The 19455-nt window shown below is 40.3% G+C and overlaps 1 protein-coding gene across 3 annotated transcripts in view; it reads left to right on the top strand.

Moving 5' to 3' along the window:
• The first annotated feature begins 417 nt into the window (after positions 1 to 417).
• LOC111959467 (T-box transcription factor TBX4-like) overlaps positions 418 to 19455 on the top strand; it is a 38540-nt gene continuing 19502 nt past the window's right edge. The window contains exons 1-4 of one of the 3 annotated variants that reach the window (XM_023981066.3): positions 418 to 553; positions 7791 to 7936; positions 8265 to 8359; positions 18090 to 18209. In XM_023981066.3, coding sequence (XP_023836834.1) covers positions 7793 to 7936; positions 8265 to 8359; positions 18090 to 18209 — 359 coding nt within the window. In that variant the 5' untranslated portion in view covers positions 418 to 553; positions 7791 to 7792. Of the gene's footprint in view, positions 554 to 2603; positions 3026 to 7790; positions 7937 to 8264; positions 8360 to 18089; positions 18210 to 19455 lie in introns of those variants that run through there. The other 2 variants (XM_023981058.2, XM_023981076.3) reach the window with 2 other exon arrangements.

Here is a 19455-nt window from a genome sequence, read left to right on the forward strand (position 1 = left end):
TGGCAACTGATGTTGTCATTATTCAAACCAAAATTATTACATTAGCAAGGTTTACTAATGGACCCATCAAAGCCATAGGTAACCTATTGACACGTGCATAAAGGGAAATGTCTATATATTTTTGCCTAGTATTTCTCATAAACATCAATATAGTATAACTTCTAAACCAACAAACACTATTAGTTTCGGGCCAGAGACCAAAACGCCAAGGAATCAATGTATATAATATGGGAGTTTTTAACGATGCTTGAACGTTGTCCCCTCAGCAACACCCAGCCCTGCACGAGCCCACCACAACTCCACTGGACTCCTGTTCCTAATTTCTACACCACGTGACGGTGGGAGTGAGTCAAATTTAAACTCCTTCAGAAACCCAACTCAATTCAGCTCCTATAAAAAAAAATCAACCATTTTATAGCAGAAGCATCTTCTATATACCACGGCGAATGAGGTTTGTCCTTGTGGGACTAAGATTCCTCGAAGAAAAGCACAGCTAAAGTGGAATACAGAGCAGAGGTCAAGTTCGTGTGAAGGGCAGAGCAATAACGTGGAGGTAAGAACGGCTACTTTTACATCACGTGTTATGTTTGTGAGGGCCAGTTACACAGAATTGAGTATGTGCCTTTGGTCATTTTACATTTTGCATATTTGTTGTTGGTCAATGGTCATACCATTGCTTTTTCACTCTCATGAGGTAGGTTAATAATATATATTTACGAGGCTTTTGTGTAAACTTAGCATAGCCTATGCGTTAARACAGCCTGGCGTTGTGTTTATATGATGCAATGAATTTAGGGTCAATATTTACATGTTTTCCTAAATATGTTCTTCCCGCGCAAATTACTGATGTTTGGAGGACTGCGTTCGATCTTGGATGTTCAATATAGAATGTTCAATATAGAACAAAAGGCCTTCACGTGAACTCAAGAGGCTTTGGCCTTTTGGCGCCACATAACTAAGGAAAGAGTACTGTCCCATTCAGCAAATTGGTTGATATAGCAATATGAGATGGAAGACCATAGAAAACTGACTATTCTGTATGTTTGTTCCCTGACAAAAAACGTCAATATTAATTATATTGATTAATCATACAATAATGATGACAGGCCTATCGAAAAAATGCATGTGTGCGTTCAATTCTATTAGCCTATGATAATTACCCTATTAGTAAGCTATTAGTAATTGTAGTAGGCTATGTTCACAATAAAGACATATTAAAACTATTATTCGTACAGTTTTTGTTCATTCATAAGTTAAATGGACGAACAAAAAACGAAAATCACCCCATCGACAAAGTAAATAAATTAAAGGCAACTAACGTTAGTGAATTAAATTTCAGCRTATGATTTCAACAAACTGACAAATACAGTCAGCCTAGATGCAATTTATTGTCCTCAAAATGATACCAAAATCAAGCCATTTGTTAATTAGAATGCATATGAAAATCTATATTATGAGCCAACAAATCATCAATAGGTCTCTAAAACCTGACATTAACCAATAAAATACATCACCCATGTCCAAACATTCAACAGGCTCAAACAAGGACCACTGTCGTTTGATCATTCGATGCCTCCTCACCAGTCATATTTTGGCTGAGAAATATTGAAAGGGTTGAAAACACATTGGGGGAAATGACAAACGGTCGCGGGAAGGACATTTAGGCTGTTCTCGTTCATTTGGTCATGTCACCAGTAGATATAAGTCAAACTCTCCCCGACCAACCCGACCCGCCAACTTCTATTGTTGATTTATTGGTCTTTCAGCCTCGTGCTTCGACCCATTTACTCCAAAACCACAACCATATTTCACCTGAAAATGTATGAGCGTTTTAGCATCATTCTTTGACGGCTATTGCTGTTTTGAATGGAAACATGGTGTGCGAAATAACGGTCCAGAAATACCATCTATAACTTAACCAGACGATGGGTAGGCTATAGGCTAGTCCACTGGTCTTCACTGTTGTCCTCAGAGGTCATTTTCTGTTTTGAAAGGAAAACATGGCCTGCGACATAACGATAAAGAAATAAAATCTATAGCCTAACTTAACCAGACGATGGGTAGGCTATAGGCTAGTCCACTCATCTTCATTGTGGCCTTGGAACAGAGGAGCCTCAGTTCGACCCCAACAATCCCGATTTGGACATGGTTCACCTCACAAGTAACCCAGTTCCTCACATGTCTGTTTGCACAGTGACACCTGATTGACAAAGACCCAGAGCAGATGCTTCAATGATCAAGTTGTGCTCTTCTGAGTTGGTTGAAAAAATCATATCTAGTAGCAAAGGTCTATCGGGTAAAATATTTATTATTCTCAGAATAGTTTATTAATGAAGCCTATAGGTGTACTATATTATGCATATTAATAGCCTATAGGCCCTATCAAACTCTGCAGCTATATCCATTTATAGGCAACACATAGCATGGGGTTAGTATTTTTAATGATGTAACCAATAGACAGTGGGATGGCGAAGGAGATGAGGTTGTATTCATGTCATACACAACGATTATTAGTCCAATAGACGTTGGTGGAGAGATTCTGGCTCCAGAGGAGCAGTGCATCGCGCTGTAAAGTATTCTCGTTGGTAGGGGAGCGACGTCAGGTCTGCAACGGTGAGAGGGAGGGAGAGGGGTGGAACGAGCCAAATAATTCACTCGTCCCGGTGTTTTAACAATTCAAGGGGTTGAGCAAATTCTTTTTTGTGTTTCCAAGAAAAAATCACGTACCAAGTTCGTTCTCTCTAAAGCTCAAACCGCACTGCTAACGCGCAGAGTAGGCTACAGTTCAGTTCACGAGCTGTTGAATCACACCAAGGCAGGGTTAACACGGGCGCTCACGCGTGACCGGGAGTTTACTCGAGAACCGTTATACCGGAGAAAGATAAGCAAGTCTATTAAGATGAGATGCTGGACGACTTGCCCTAACTACGTCTCAATGGAACGTAACTTTCTGCTATTTCCTTCGTGAAGACAGAAAATTACCATTTGGAAAATAAATGGATTCAAGCTTTTAATATTTCATGAGGTAATATAATAATGTTATTGCCTATCTTCAGTGTAATCTGCCTGTCTACATGCTTTGAAAACAAGCTCAGGCGTAGTGGAGTCAATCTGAAAACGGCGTACTTGGATAGGCTCAGCTTCTTTAATGCGATTAGTGTTAGGATATACTTTCTACTTTCTTTTTTCACGCGTTATTTGACTGCCTTGGTAGTGATGGTGAACGTGACAACGCTGTAGCCTATTTCAACAATAAAAGCTAAAGCAGTAAACCGTTGTTGTATGTTGCGGTATAATATTATGGAGATGAATAACATGGTCTATAAAAAATGAAATTATAACTGATATGAACATGTAGCCTATAGTCAAATATGAAAGTCACAATTTCTATACATTTCACCTATACTCAAAGAAGTTATAGCCTAAATAATGATTATTTTCACAATATGATTTTTAGGTTACTGTAAATATGATGAAAATCACAAAAAGTTAAGAACAGATATTTACCCAATTTCAAAAATATGCCAGGAGCCGTTGTCTGAGATTGTACTTTRCTTTATGGGTAGTAGCCTAGATGCTGTGTAGAAATGACATAAAATGTCATATTAAACACCAAAATACCAGTCTTATACATGTTTCAGGGCCCTGTGAAGGTATTCAGAGCTTATTGACATTAAAGTTATGAGAACTATGGATGCAAGGACTGACCATCCATAATATTACAATGATAGTTTTAACCATGTTTTGAGGCTATACAGGGTTTGTTTACATTTACATTGTTTAGAAACAGTGGAGTAAAAAAAGGTTTTATTTTAGGTTCTGATGAGGTAAGACTGTTGAACTAAGCTCATGAGGCATTTGTAAGTTATATCCTTCAAGAATCAATGGGTTTATTAAGTCCAAAATAGATGTAGCAACTATGGATTCAAGCTTTAATATAGAACGTTAAACAAACAACAATTCTATCTGTTCTGTTTAAGATTAAAAATACAGTCTTCTTATTAGAGCCATTATCCTTAAATAATGTTACAAATATTATTATTAGTATCATTAACCATTGATAATGATAATAGTAATGCAAATACTATCGATCTTATTCATATATTTTTTATACAGACCGACTGCCAGATAATGATTTTAGAATATGCTTTTAGAATTATATGATCACAAATTACAAACAAATAATGTTATCTACATATGGGAGTCTAAATAATATCCTTTTCATTTACATTAATATAAGAAATACCAAAATACAAAGCACTTGAACAATGATGTGGGATGTCGCTAAAATGTGGACRATAATTCATATMTTATTTTTTATTTGTTTTAAACATTACATCCTGGGATGTTCTGTTAGGTAGGATACTGACATTTGTAGCCAATAAATCAACTAAACAACTGATTTAAACAGGCCTAATTTTGCAGAGGGAATCCAGCATTAGAGAGCTGTTTTCCAGGTGAGAGATTATACAGCACCATACTCACTTACTACTTTGGTACCATTACATTTTTGTTGTGATCGGTCAGTTTCACTTCCAAAATAATTTTGCACAAATGGTGTGCTAACAAGCTCAAGGCTACGTGATGTGATTCTACTGACATAGCTGAGTTGTACCTGCCAGAGACATACATACAACAACAAATCCCCCCCCCCCCCACTCTCTGCAAACACAACACCAGATGCATGAGACTGGCTTCTGCACAAAATGGGAGTGAAAGGCAGCTGTCTCAATAACATGCATCTATACCTATATTTCAGACTGGGAGGCAAAACACAGACACAGATACACAGACAGATACAGGCAAAGACAAACACACACACACACACAACACACACACACACACACACACACACACACACACACACACACACACACACACACACACACACACACCACACACAACACACACACACCCCACACACAGACAAATACGACACAAAAATGTACTGAGATATAGATACATTGCATGCTCCCCCCTCCATTTACTGTCATGGTATTGCTCCTCATAAAAACTCAGGAGTTGCCTAAAAGCAACAGTTGCTAATTGAGTTTGGCCAGCTCCCAGCATATCAGATTTACCACTGAGAATAGCCTCCCTACTGCACCCAGAGTACACACACACACACACAACACACACACACACACACACACCACACACACACACACACACACACACACACACACACACACAACACACACACACACACACACACACACACAGTCGCATATCTGCCATGAATAGTTTAGTGGATTATATGTCTGGGAGTGACACAGATATAAACAGAGGGCTAGCTCAGTGTGTTTAGTTAAACAGGGTAAGTGAAAGGGCCCTGTTCAGGAGGGTAACAAAGTACCACGGCTGATTTGCAGCGCGCCTTATCTTTATTCGCTTTAGCAAATGTCTGCGTTGGTTTACAGTTGGAGCCCCTTTTCTTTCATCCTAAGAGAGAGCACTCTAATTGTTTACATGCCTGAGATTAAGGGGGGGCCGGGGTGAGTGTAAAACTCTCCGAAATGTACACTGTAGACCTTTATATGTACTTCCAAAATGGCACCCTATTCCCCATATAGTGCAGTACTTTTGAAAAGCGCCCATAGGACTAGTAGTGCGCTATATAGAGAATCATGTGCCATTTGGGACGTAGAGCTACAGTTTGAGTCTGTATGGTAAAATGGCTGGGGGAATGGTTGCTATGGGAGAGGAGAGGGCATTGTGAAACTGAACTGTATGGAGCAGACGAGGCTATACCAGGCTGTCTGTGAGTCTGTGTCTCTCATGAAAGATGTTTGTCTTCGAGATGGGTTTAGAGCCGTGAGAAAGCGAAGCTTAGCTGGTGACCTGGACTAATGGAATGAACAGTGTTTAGGAGCCGTTACATAAAACCATCCCGCCGTAATGCTATAAGAGTAAATATTTAATCCAACTCTTCTGACGAACAATTAATCTTGACCCTGTGTGCTTGGTATTGTGGTCTCCTAGCATGCAGATTGAGTAATTAGCTTATGTCTAGAATTTCTTATGATTTACAAGTTAATATGAAAATATATATTAGGAATTTTGTCATTTTATTTATCAAACTTAACGTCAGAGAATCAAAATGGCGATTGTACCAAAATAACAGAAATAGAAGTATTCAATATGGCCGCTGGTCCACCCATCACAGAGCGCAGAGTGGAATGGGATTGTCTGTTCTAGTCATTCTAATTCTATGGCCAGAATGTTGCTTGAATATTTATGATTACCTAATATTTGTGTATATATGATGACCTAACAAGCACAACAGTGTAGTTGTATGTGGGAATATGGGTCCTGTAATTTGAATTCTATGTGTGGAACAACCAAGTTTGCTCACTACTCTTCCATCTTTTCACATGAATGGAGAGCAGAGCTGAGGGTACAGTATGCAGTAGACGATTCAGACGCAGGTCCTCCTGTAAACTCACATGGAACCTCAGTGCCAAACTAGATCAGCTCTATTTTGTATGAATGAGGGCCCATCATCATATTTGGGTCATTGTGACCAAATTCCCCCAATGGCACATGGCCCTTGCTGCAGTAATCCACCTTGAAATGACTTTGCCTACACAATTCAACAGATATTTCTATTAACAATAGTTAGTAGCTTGGGGACAAAACAGTGACCTGGTTTCCAAGAACGGAAAAATTTATTCCAAGAAATATCACACAATGAGAGAGCATGCCTGAATTAATTAATTWAAAAAAATATATATTCTCTCATTGCAAACATTTTTAGTTGAGTACGCACATTCAAATGTCTATTAATGCATTGCAAGAATGAGGCATTGACTTCTGTATCCTTGAAATGTCCCTGTAAGGTTTGATACTAAATAATTGATCTTCCAGAAATGTTTAAAAATGTATCTTTCAATATAAATAGTAATTCATCATAAAAAAAAAAAAGTATTCTGTAAATAACAGAGACAAATTAAAGTAGACTTGTCTTTTACACAGACATGAATTCCATTGAAGAACGTCATTCAGGGTGTGGGATGACGACAATTAATGATCTGATAAATATTTTTTTACTGTGMCCCCTTTAGTTCATAAGTATAGTTTTTTCCTCCCATTGGTCATTCTACAAATGTTCATGAGAAAATATTGAATTAATTAGAAGCTTTCCAGTAAAATGTGTTCAATTTCCTTACAGTATTAATAGGGATTATTATTGTAGAGATACAAAATMAATAGCAATTGCTATACAAGTACATTATATAAATGTACTTAATGTCAATTAGTAGTTGAAAAAGTAAATAATAGCTAAATATTTAGTCATGATGAAATAATCTACTACTTTTTTGGGGGGGTTCAACTTTGTAGCTTAAAGGGATGTTACATTTTGTTAGTGCACAGTGTATTTCGTTGGAACATATTTTGTCCAGTCCATTTTATGGGAATGTGATATATTTAAGTATTTTAAGAGACAGTGTAGTATTGGTATTGTAAGTCTGTTATTATCTGTATATTTAACTATTTTAAGAGACAGTGTAGTATTGGTATTGTAAGTCTGTTATTATCTGTATATTTAACTATTTTAAGAGACAGTGTAGTATTGGTATTGTAAGTCTGTTAGTATCTGTAGAGATGCTTTGTTTTATTTGAGTATTATAGTAAGTCTGTGTCACAGATATTCTATTACATTACTATATAAGTTCTATCTGTAATTCTATGGTCCATGTATTGTAAGTCTGTGTATTGTAAGTCTGTGTATTGTAAGTCTGTGTATTGTAAGTCTGTGTATTGAACTGAAGCCGTTGTTCATCTCATAGAGATGCTCCAGGAGAAGGCCTCAGCTGTGACGGATGACAGTGTGACTGGGGTCCAGCCTGGAGGGTCCCCAGACCTCAGCCCTAACTCCTCACACTTGGGCCTGCCTACAACTCCCAGCACCCCCCAGGGCAATGAGCCAGACCAGGTAATCATGGGTATTGTAGGCTCTCAACACAGAGCCAGAACCACAACTGCAAAGGTATTGTATGTTCAGAAGTTTCTTATTCATGGAAATGACCAAATGGGTATGTGTCCTTGCTCTCAATTTCAATAAATGTTGACTTGACAAAATTATTGGCCGTATTAAATCGTGGGTGTTTTTATTTCTAGTCGGTGGATACCCTATCAATTGGGAATGATTTATTGAGAATGAACTGGTTTAACTTAAAAATGCAYATGGTATAATCTGAGTTGTCTATAAYCCCACAACAGGTCGCCAACCCTCATGGCTGTCTCTACCTTTCTCTATTTAGAATATTGAGAACATCAAGGTTCTTCTTCATGAGAGGGAGCTGTGGAAGAAGTTCCATGAGGCGGGAACAGAGATGATCATAACGAAAGCAGGCAGGTGAGTACCTACAGTTCATATATCACAGCAATACATGGGCTATACCATATTAGTAGACTAGCACTACACATTATATACTACACTACACTATGCTAAACTGTACCAGACTCATCTGAGACTCTCCAAAAATATGGGTTACTTTTGCTAATTGCGTAGCTGCTTTCAATAGTGTTAAAATGTAGTCATTATGCACCTCCATTTTGAGCAGCTATGACCATCTGTTGGAGCTAAGGCAACCAATTACACCATGCTACAGTTATGGCACCTTGGGTCTCAGGTAGTGGTAGAGTCGTCATATCTAATTGAAAACACAACCCCACAGCCCTGCTCTGTGTGTTAGATTGAATGCCGCCCCGTGGATTAGACAGTCTGGCCCTTAACCTGGACTTTAACCAGAAGATGACTAGATGCTTTCTAACCAACCTCCGCCCACCCCTCATTCCTCACAGGGGCTTTTTCCCAGTCCAAAATGTAAAAGGTCACCACAATTTTTCTTTAATGCCGCATCACTGTGAAAGATGGGCTTTCCCTTGTCCAGCTGATAAAGTGTGCTGAGAATTCCTTAAAACCTTTGAAGGGCCCGGCCTCAGAGTGACGCTTAGCTACGCAGCTCCGCCAGCTGCACTCAGCTGGAAAACCTGACTGACTGACTAGGCTTATCCAGTCAGTCAGCCTGAGAAGCCAGAGAAGAGCAGGACGGCGTCCCAAATGGCACTCTGTTCCCTTTATAGTGCACTACTTCTGACTCAAGCCCATGGTGAGCATGAATAGGGTGCCATATGGGACGCACACCAGGTTTATGTTGCTCCGTAATGGAGCAGGAGCAGCTACAGTACGTAATTCAATAATTCTAAGAATGAACTCTGTCTGAACTGAGGTGAAGTATAAAATGTTATTGAACATAAACATTTATTGTAAATTTAACCAGTTGTAGGCCTCAACACAGTGGGCGAGAGTTGGTTTTGTTGAGAATGTTATAGAAAACTATAGGTGCCAAAATCGTAATCTGAATCTCTATGCAAAAATGACGAGTAAATATAGCAAGGCTGCTTCACTGCTACACCAGCTCTAACTAGACATTTTGCTCGACATTTTGCTCTCTAACAGACATATTGTTGTTCAAGTTGCAGCTGAGACTGTCAAAACAATTCAATGCCAATTTATCCCAACAGAGACTTTTTCATAGAGGAATCTGGAAGGAGCATCAAGCAGTAGTGCTAGGTGCTGCTAGATGCTAAAGGATCTGATGAGCTAGCAGGTTTTAATCAGTCTCAGTACATGAAGGATGAATGAATGAACAAATTAATAAATTAATGAATGAAGGTTCTCAGGACAGTGAGAGGTCAACACCCTATAGAGGGCGGGCAGTGTCCGGTCAGCACTCCTTGGAAGGGGTAGAGTGGCAGGGCTAGGAAGAAGTTATGGCTGTGTCTTTAGACTAGACCATGGCTTGGGAAACATACTGCCAGTTCAGCCCTTCAGCCTCTTACAGTGCAGTTTGGCTCTTCAGCCTCTTACAGTGCAGCTTGGCCCTTTAACCTCTTACAGTGTAGCTTGGCCCTTCAGCCTCTTACAGTGTAGCTTGGCCCTTCAGCCTCTTACAGTGCAGTTTGGCCCTTCAGCCTCTTACAGTGCAGCTTGGCCCTTCAGCTTCTTACAGTGTAGATTGGCCCTTCAGCCTCTTACAGTGCAGCTTGGCCCTTCAGCCTCTTACAGTGTAGCTTGGCCCTTCAACCTCTTACAGTGTAGCTTGGCCCTTCAGCCTCTTACAGTGTAGCTTGGCTCTTCAGTCTCTTACAGTGTAGCTTGGCCCTTCAGTCTCTTACAGTGTAGCTTGGCCCTTCAGCCTCATACAGTGCAGCTTGGTCCTTCAGTCTCTTACAGTGTAGCTTGGCCCTTCAGCCTCATACAGTGCAGCTTGGTCCTTCAGCCTCTTACAGTGTAGCTTGGCCCTTCAACCTCTTACAGTGTAGCTTGGCCCTTCAGCCTCATACAGTGCAGTCAGTGAACTCCTGACTGAGGAACGTAGATGTAGTTTGTTATTGTGAGTGCCACAGTCTCAGTCTTAATCCTTGCTCTTTAACATACCCAGGCAGTGCTCCAACTCTCCCCTCTCTCCCTATCTGTACACACGGTGCTCCTTCTCGCCTCTCTTTCTCTCTGTACACAGTCCGTCAGTGGGAGCGGTGGTGGAGGGGTGATTAGAGGACCCCGGCGCCCGCTTTCAGCAGCGTCTAGCGGGGCCTGGAACGCTCCATCATCCCCCTGCCGCTCCTTTTGATCTCCCTCAGTGCTGGAGGTTCCCAGAGACTGGATGGGAGTCCCAAAAGGTACCCTATTCCCCATGTAGTGCACTACTTTTGACCAGAGCCCTATGGGCCTTGGTCAAAAGTAGTACATTATAAATTAAATAGGGTACCATTTGGAACAGAGCCTGGATAGATCCGTGGACTGGAGGGCCTAGGAGGCAGGGAGGCACCTAGTGCTGAGCTGCTAGGAAAACAGCTGGCTCACGCCACACAAACACACACCCACACACTGACACTGATATCYTACACATTCTCCATCTCCATTTCTCATTCTCTCCAGTCCTCTACACACACAAACACTCTCTCAGACACGCACGTGCACAGAAAACGCATGCCTTGGGAAAATGTGGCAATCAGCTGGTCCTGACTGCTCCTGAGTTTTGACAGGCACTCGCTCTAACAAATGAATCCCTATTCCATTGTTCATGCATTGTCATATTCTGTTTTGGATGACACAAAGGCGTGCTTTTGAGTAAAGTGCTGCACTTCAAGGGGATGGACAGTACAACTTGGATATTTTACCATGGCTGTTTGGCAGCTTTACCATGGAAACCACATCATCTGTCATCAGGCAGGGCTGAGGTGGCTGAGCCATTGAGGTCCCCGATTAGCCATTAGACATGCTATGTGATCCAGTGTGGGCCCCCTCGCAGAGCTGTGCTATGTTACCCCTTCGTGGAGCTGAGTCTTTTGGAAATGGACTCAGATAGGGAGATGGTATTTCTAGGGCCTGATCGTGCAATGTTTCCACAGTAACTGAGGGTTTACTGTACACCACTATTTCTATCAAGTCATGTCTTTGTGGGAAAATGGAATCATGGATGTGCTGAAAAGCCAATAGCAATAATGGTAGGGTGGGTTACATAGAAATAGCCTTATATCCTTCTAGAGACCTCCTGATCTATTGACACAGGCCTCAATATGGGCCTGGTTGGATGGTGTGAGTGGGGCTGGGATGAGCTGCAGATCTGTTTTGGATGTTCCCCTCAGATTAAAATGTCTTTCTGTGAGCATGACACCAGGACTGATCTCCTCACTGATTGGATTTGGAGCCTGAGAGAGACGGAGAGAGATTACCTGCCTTCAATCCCCTCTACCGTACGGGGCGGGTTGAGTATTTACAGTAATGTGATCCATGAACAAAACTTTAGCTAGGGCTCCTGTCAGGCCAGAAAGATCTGGGATGGGTCCTTTGAAGCCTTGTGCGTTAGCAACAGATAGAGGCTGAGTCCCAAATGGCACCCTATTTCCTACATAGTGCACTACCTTTGATGCACCCAGAGCCTTATGCTTGGCCTGCTTAGGGGGCCAGCTATCTGCCCGCTCTTACACTCATCTATTCAGAGAGCATGTCACTGTCAGCCTTTCACAAGTGTGTCTCACACTCCCACTATTTTAACCGGTTGTCAGGAGAAGGGGAAGCAGCAGATCAACTGTACTGGAGTACAGACCCTTTGACCGACCATACTCTCAGGGGGTGATGCGGTACGATGACAAGTCAGATGTTCAAAGTGCTGTCCGATCTGAACCGCCATTAAAAAGCACTTAGGGGTTTATAAGGGGTGCTGCAGATCCCTTTGCAACTTTTTGCTTTGCAGATGGGATGAAAAAGAGAGCCGTTTCACAGGGAAGAGGTCACGGAAGGTAGGGCTATTCATGTGTTTTATGGCCTTGTCTGCTATATTAGCATATTCTGTCTATCATTCCCAAGTCTCTCTCTCTTGCTCTCTCTCTGAGACGGATGAGAGCAGAGAACTATTTTTATGGCGGTGCTGCCGATGCACTCTCAAAAACCATCAGGTGAAATGTAGGAACATGCCACTGGGCACACCACGTCATTTCAACATGGAAATGTGGGTAATATTTGGTTGAAATGTTGGATCAATTAAATTTCAACCTTTATTCACCCACTCAAAAAGACAGCCATACGTTTGTTGAATTCACTATGCTTTCAACCATCTAAAAGCCCAACCAAATTCCAATGGAAAAATAATGTCAGATTTTCCGTCGCTGTTATCTAAATGTATTATCACTGCGCTTTCAACCATTTAAAAGCACAGAAAGTTCAAATAGGAATACAATGTCAGATATTTTGTATTTATACAACAACTTAATGTATTATCACTATATTTAATCTAATAGCACAACCAAATTACCTGGATTGCAGTTGAGATTCCATAAAAAGTACATCAATGCTGATTCTGCACAGATTATTATAGAAACTYTGTTGAGCTCTACATACCTGCATGCTATCTTTCTATGATACATGAACAAATTCTTATTTACAATGACGGCCTACCTTGGCCAACGCTGGGTGCCACCCTATGGGACTCCCAATCACAGCCAGATGTGATGCAGCCTGGATTTGAACCAGATACAGATAGTGACACCTCCTGCACTGAGATGCACTGTTTTAGACCACTGCACCACTCAGAAGCCCATAAGAACATAAGAAGACATTTATAGTTACTGTAGACTAACCTCAAAATGTGGCCATGGATATGTTACTTATTTTAAGGTTGAATAAATACTGTTACATTAGTTTGTAAGATACAGACTAAAGTTAAAGCTATTACTGAATTACAAAAGTAATATTGTATTGTGTTTGGTGGACAACGCCACCAAATATCAAAATTTTATGGATATCTAATGCTTGGATAGTGGATAGTTTCATCTGAGCCACTGGCTTAATCTTATTCTTTAACCTTTATTTTTGATTTAGTTGGAGACGTGAATTCAACATATAATTTGTTCATTTATTGACAAGTTAATAGGCTATTTACTGTATTACAAAAGTGAAAGGGCCCGATTCTGATTTTGGAACACCTTTCCTACGCACTTCTCAGTAGTTAGTATTAAGACTTAACTTGTGTAGGTGTGTAACAGGATTTGCAGGCGTGGTTCACTTGTGTGCGCTGAATAAATGGAATTAAACCGCTGAAAACCCTCCCACTTGTTGACCAACAGATTTTCTCGTGGAGTTTTCATTCAAAAAGGTTTTCAGTACATTTACCTTAAGTCATCTCTTTAAATACAGTGTACCTTATAGTTTTAATTTTATTCACAGACTCACTAGAATATATCCAGAGAACGGGTTCAGAATATTAGAGATCATGAAAGAAAGTCATCTAAATATATGCATATTCTTCTACGTTTCGGCWCCAATTGGTAGATAAAAAAATACTCTGATCTTGTAGATTATTTAGGGTTAGGAAGGATTTAGGAATCATAAAAAACAGGATAGGAGAGCATTTATGCACACAAAAAAAAGACAGTGGTTTGATTCATTCGGAAAATTTTCACATTCAGTTCTTCAACCCATGGTAATGTTGGAAGATTAGTGTACATAGAAATATAATAGGGAGAATAGTGTACAATAGCAGGCTATACCCTCGTCTATTGCCTGCACTAACCATTGAATTGTGTGATGACACAGCCGAGTATTGCACCATGCATCAGGTTCAAACTGTTACGGCTTGGTCTGCGCTTTACTCCATAACTATTTAATTAGCCTACATGTCTTTAAATATATATATATTATCAACTGTTACCAATGATCCTCAGCAACAACCACACAGCTGTAAACAAAACAATGTAATTAAATGGAATGATAATGTAGGCTATACCAACTGAAGGGAATTAACAGTAAATTACCCAGTAGTGGGTAATATTTAACCTGATAGAAATAGAAAACAGAGAAAGTCGGGTAGCCTATAATTAAGACATTTGAAAGTGCCCATCCCTGCAAGTTAAAATGTCTTACAATTTAAATTCTGCATTTCATAATCTTTACTGTGGGAAAGTTGATATGTTGATATGCTTCAGTTTGCTGCCATATGACTGGTTTCACATTTGTCTCCAGCAATTATAAGGTAAAATATATCATTTATATTTACAATTCTCTGATTCAAACGGATTACTCATTTACCTAGTTCTTATCAATAGCTCTCATCAAGTTGTAAATTACAGTGCATGGAGAATGGTGTTATTTGTATCAGGAAAAAGTATGCTTTTTCCACTTGGAACTGGTATGTTGGCTAGACATTATTTATGGTTTCTTTGCACGTAAATGTGGTGGAATTATGAGGGAATTAAGTCAAGGTCAGAATACGGCGTATCAGACACACCTCTTCCACACCTTCATTTATTCGATCCCCACCCKAAATAATAGCGGGTGAATAGCATGCTATTCTCATGCTTAAGTTCAAAATCAGTATACGCGTAGAGAGAAAAGGGCATAAAAAGGGAATTATGTTCCATTTACACACGCTTAACTTGGGTTGGAATCGGCCCCATATTGAATTGTGTTTGGTTGTCAATGCAACCAAATAMCAGCATTTGAAGGAGATGTATATTTTGTGCCACTGACTTAGTCTGGCTTTAATTCCAGTTTGTCTAAAATTAATAATTGATTTGTTGGATTCACGTCTCCATCTCAACCAAGAATCAAATTGAAATAATAGGACTAAATCAAATCAAACTTCATGTAAAGTGCATTTAATGTTTGACTTGATTTCAAATCAAATCTAATTGTATTTGTCACATGCGCCGAATACAACAGGTGTTTGAGTGACCTGACAGTGAATTGCTTACATACTAGCCCTAATCCAACAATGCAGTTAAAAAAATAAGTTAAAAAATAAGTTAAAAAACACAAAAATATCAAATAATTAAAGATCAACAATAAAATAACAGTAGCTAGGCTATATACAGGGGGTACCGGTACAGAGTCAATAAGCGGGGGCACAGGTTAGTCGAGGTAATTGAGGTAATATGTACATGTAGGTAGAGATAAAGTGACTATGCATAGATAATAAACAGAGAGTAGCAGCATTCTAAAAATGGGGTTGGGGGGGTGCAAATAGTCCGGGTATTTGATTAGCTGTTCAGGAGTCTAATGGCTTGGGSGTAGAAGCATTTTGGACCTAGACTTGGTGCGTACCGCTTGCCATGCGGTAGCAGAGAGAACAGTCTATGACTAGGGTGGCTGGAGTCTGACAATTTTTAGGGCCTTCCTGCCTTTTGTCGTATTCTTTAAGTTAGATTTTTGGTTGAGGTGGGCACGTGAATCCAACATATCAATGATTAATTTGTAGAGAAACTGGAATTAAAGCCAGTCTAAGTCAGTGGCACAGATGGACCTATCCAAGCAGAAGATACATCTCCTTTAAATGTTGATATTTGGTTGCGTTGACAACCAAAGACAATTCAATATCCAGTTTGTCTACAAATGAATAATTGATATGTTGGGGTCACTTCTAATCATTAATATGTTGGATTCACGTCTCCATCTCAACCAAAAATAATAGTTATAGAATAGGACTAAATCTAGTCTAATCAAACTTTACATGCACTTAAAAAAAATACGATTTGATTTAGTCCAATTCTTTAACTTTTATTTTTGGTTGAGATGGAGACGTGAATCCAACATATTAATGATTCAATTGAAGATTACATTTGAAATCAACTAAAGCTTGAAACTCTAAGCCTATATGTATTGGATATTTAAGCAATAAGGCCCAAGGGGGTGTGGTATATGGCCAATATATCATGGCCCAGGGCTGTTCTTGCGCACAACGCAATGCAGAGTGCCTGGACACAGCCCTTAGCCGTGGTATATTGGCCATATACCAAAAACTCCAGAGGTGCCTCATTGCTATAATAAACTGGTTACCAACGTAAGTAGAACAGTAAAAATAAATGTTTTGTCATACCCATTGTCACGTTCCTGACCTTATTTCCTTTGTTTAGTCTTTGTTTAGTTGATCAGGACGTGAGCTGGGTGGGCATTCTATGTTTTGTGTTTCTATGTTGGGTTTGTTGTTTGGCCTAATATGGTTCTCAATCAGAAGCAGGTGTTTATCATTGTCTCTGATTGGGAACCATATTAAGGTAGCCTGTTTGCACTGTTGGTTTGTGGGTGATTGTTTCCTGTCTTTGTGTTCTGCACCAGATAGGACTGTTTTCGGTTTTCACATTTATTGTTTTGTTGCTTGTAGTGTTCACGTTATATTCTTTATTAAATCATGTTGAACACTAGCCGCGCTGCGTTTTGGTCCTCTCCTTCATCCCAGGAAGAAAGCCGTTACACCCATGGTATACGGTCTGATATACCACACCTTTCAGCCAATCAGCATTCAGAGCTCGAACCACCCAGTTTATACTTTTAGTTGAACCCTGGGTTGAATTTGAACAAAAGCTGTTGATGACTTTGCTAATGCTATAAGGCCTAAATAGTGTAATTGATGATATACAGTATGACTTATAAAGTATGGTTACATTTAATTTGCTCTGTTCAAGCTATCCCTTGGAATGACTTCGGTAGCAACAGTGAATAGATTTAGTTATTTTGAATACTGTGCGTTCTCTTTCTCATGATAGCACATTGGTAGTAGCCAGTGACACATATCAAAGCTAAACAGGGCTGGGCTTGGTTAAAACTCTGTATGGGAGACCAAATGAATAGCAGTAGATAGATTAACTCTCCAGTAGGAGGTACTACCCAGCCTATAGTTTTCTTTCTGATAGTGGATATAATGTTTCAAACTTACAAATTCAACATATTTGATACAAGGTTTGTCTATGTTGAACATTGGTTACAATGATGACAATACTGTGGTTGAATTTCCACCCTCAAAACATACTTTTACATTGATTACTTTTTTCAAATCCAATGTATTTTCCACATAGCTTCCACATCACAATATGTTGACAAATAACGTTGATTCAACCAGTTTGTGGTTACATACCTCCCTCAACTCTGTGATCTCCTGTGACCTCTCTAGCTGCTTACTCGTCCCAATCAGTCTCTAAGCCTGGCTTGAGCCGCTTTCTGAGTGCTAATCGTCCGCTCATCTGCCGCGGGGAGAACACTTTCCGTGCTGATGCTACACTCAGGGCTGCTAAAACCCTTCTGCAAAGCCGGAGAAGAGCCTCTTATGCATGTTTACCCTTTGCACTCAGCCCCATGGAGAGACACCTTGGGGCMAAAACAGATTTTCATTAGCTCATCTSAAGAGGGAAATCTTTTCCAGTGTAAGGTAGCTAGGTGAGGGAAGGTACTTAGGTGCTCAAAAAGCTTGGGTGACATCATTGCCCAAAGCGCCTTATCACCTTGATTCCCATTCAACATCCCTCAAAGCTCCAAGGTGTGAGGACAGCACGAAGACATAAGGCATTAAATTAACCTCCGTATTTACAGGTCTTACGATACTAAAGGTGCTTAGAAGCTAATGGCAGGTCTTTCCAAATTGGATCAGGATGAGGTGACTTTGTCACCAATAACTAAACACCTGCTGACCCAATTCGTGTTTGAGTGAGTTGGGGAGCGAGCATTAGGTCTAGTGGGTATTATGGTGGGTGAAATCATCATTAGGGAATGTCTAATTTAATGTAAGACCCTTCTCTTGTGTCCTTCACAGGAGGATGTTCCCCAGCTACAAGGTTAAAGTCACGGGCATGAACCCGAAAACGAAGTACATCCTCCTCACAGACATTGTCCCCGCCGACGACCATCGCTACAAGTTCTGTGACAACAAGTGGTGAGTTTAGTCAGAGACACATTTTTTTAAATGTGATCCTTTATTTAACCTGGAAGACCCTTAAGGAATCTACTTTATGAGGGAAACCTGGTCACCAAGACAGCAGCTATACAGTCAATACAAAAATGTACAGTTGAAGTCGGAAGTTTACATACACCTTAGCCAAATACATTTAAACTCAGTTTTTCACAATTCCTGACATTTGATCCTAGTATAAATTCCCTGTCTTAGGTCATTTAGGATCACCACTTTATTTAAGAATGTGAAATGTCAGAATAATAGTAGAGATAATGATTTATTTCAGGTTTTATTTCTTTCATCACATTACCAGTGGGTCAGAAGTTTACATTCACTCAATTAGTATTTTGTAGCATTGCCTTTAAACTGTTTAATTGGGTCAAACATTTCGGTTAGCCTTCCACAAGCTTCCCACAATAAGTTGGGTGAATTTTGGCCCATTCCTCCTGACAGAGCTGGTGTAACTGCGTCAAGTTTGTAGGCCTCCTTGCTAGCACACACTTTTTCAGTTCTGCCCACAAATTTTCTATAGGATTGAGGTCAGGGCTTTGTGATGGCCACTCCAATACCTGACTTTGTTGTCCGTAAGCCATTTTGCCACAACTTTGGAAGTATGCTTGGGGTCATTGTCCATTTGGAAGACCCATTGGCGACCAAGCTTCACCTTCCTGACTGATGTCTTGAGATGTTGCTTCAATATATCCACATAATTTTCCCTCCCTCATGAGCCCACTTATTTTGTGAAGTGTCCCTCCTGCAGCAAAGCACCCCCACAACACGATGCTGCCACCCCCGTGCTTCACGGTTGGGATTGTGTCTTCGGCTTGCAAGCCTCCCCTTTTTCCTCCAAACATAACAATGGTCATTATGGCCAAACAGTTCTATTTTTGTTTCATCAGACCAGAGGACATTTCTCCAAAGTACAATCTTTGTCCCCATGTGCAGTGGCAAACCGTAGTCTAGCTTTTTTTATGGAGTTTTGGAGCAGTGGCTTCTTCCTTTGCTGAGCGGCCTTTCAGGTTCGGTCGATATAGGACTTGTTTTTACTGTGGATATAGATACTTTTGTGCGTGTTTCCTCCAGTACCTTCAGAAGGTCCTTTGCTGCTGTTCTGGGATTGATTCTGCATTTCGCACTAAAGTACGTTCATCTCTAGGAGACAGAACACGTCTCCTTCCTGAGCTGTATGACGGCTGCGTGGTCCCATGGTGTTCGAAGAGCAAAAAAA

Source organism: Salvelinus sp. IW2-2015, linkage group LG4p (assembly GCF_002910315.2).
Source record: "Salvelinus sp. IW2-2015 linkage group LG4p, ASM291031v2, whole genome shotgun sequence".
NCBI lineage: Eukaryota > Metazoa > Chordata > Actinopteri > Salmoniformes > Salmonidae > Salvelinus > Salvelinus sp. IW2-2015.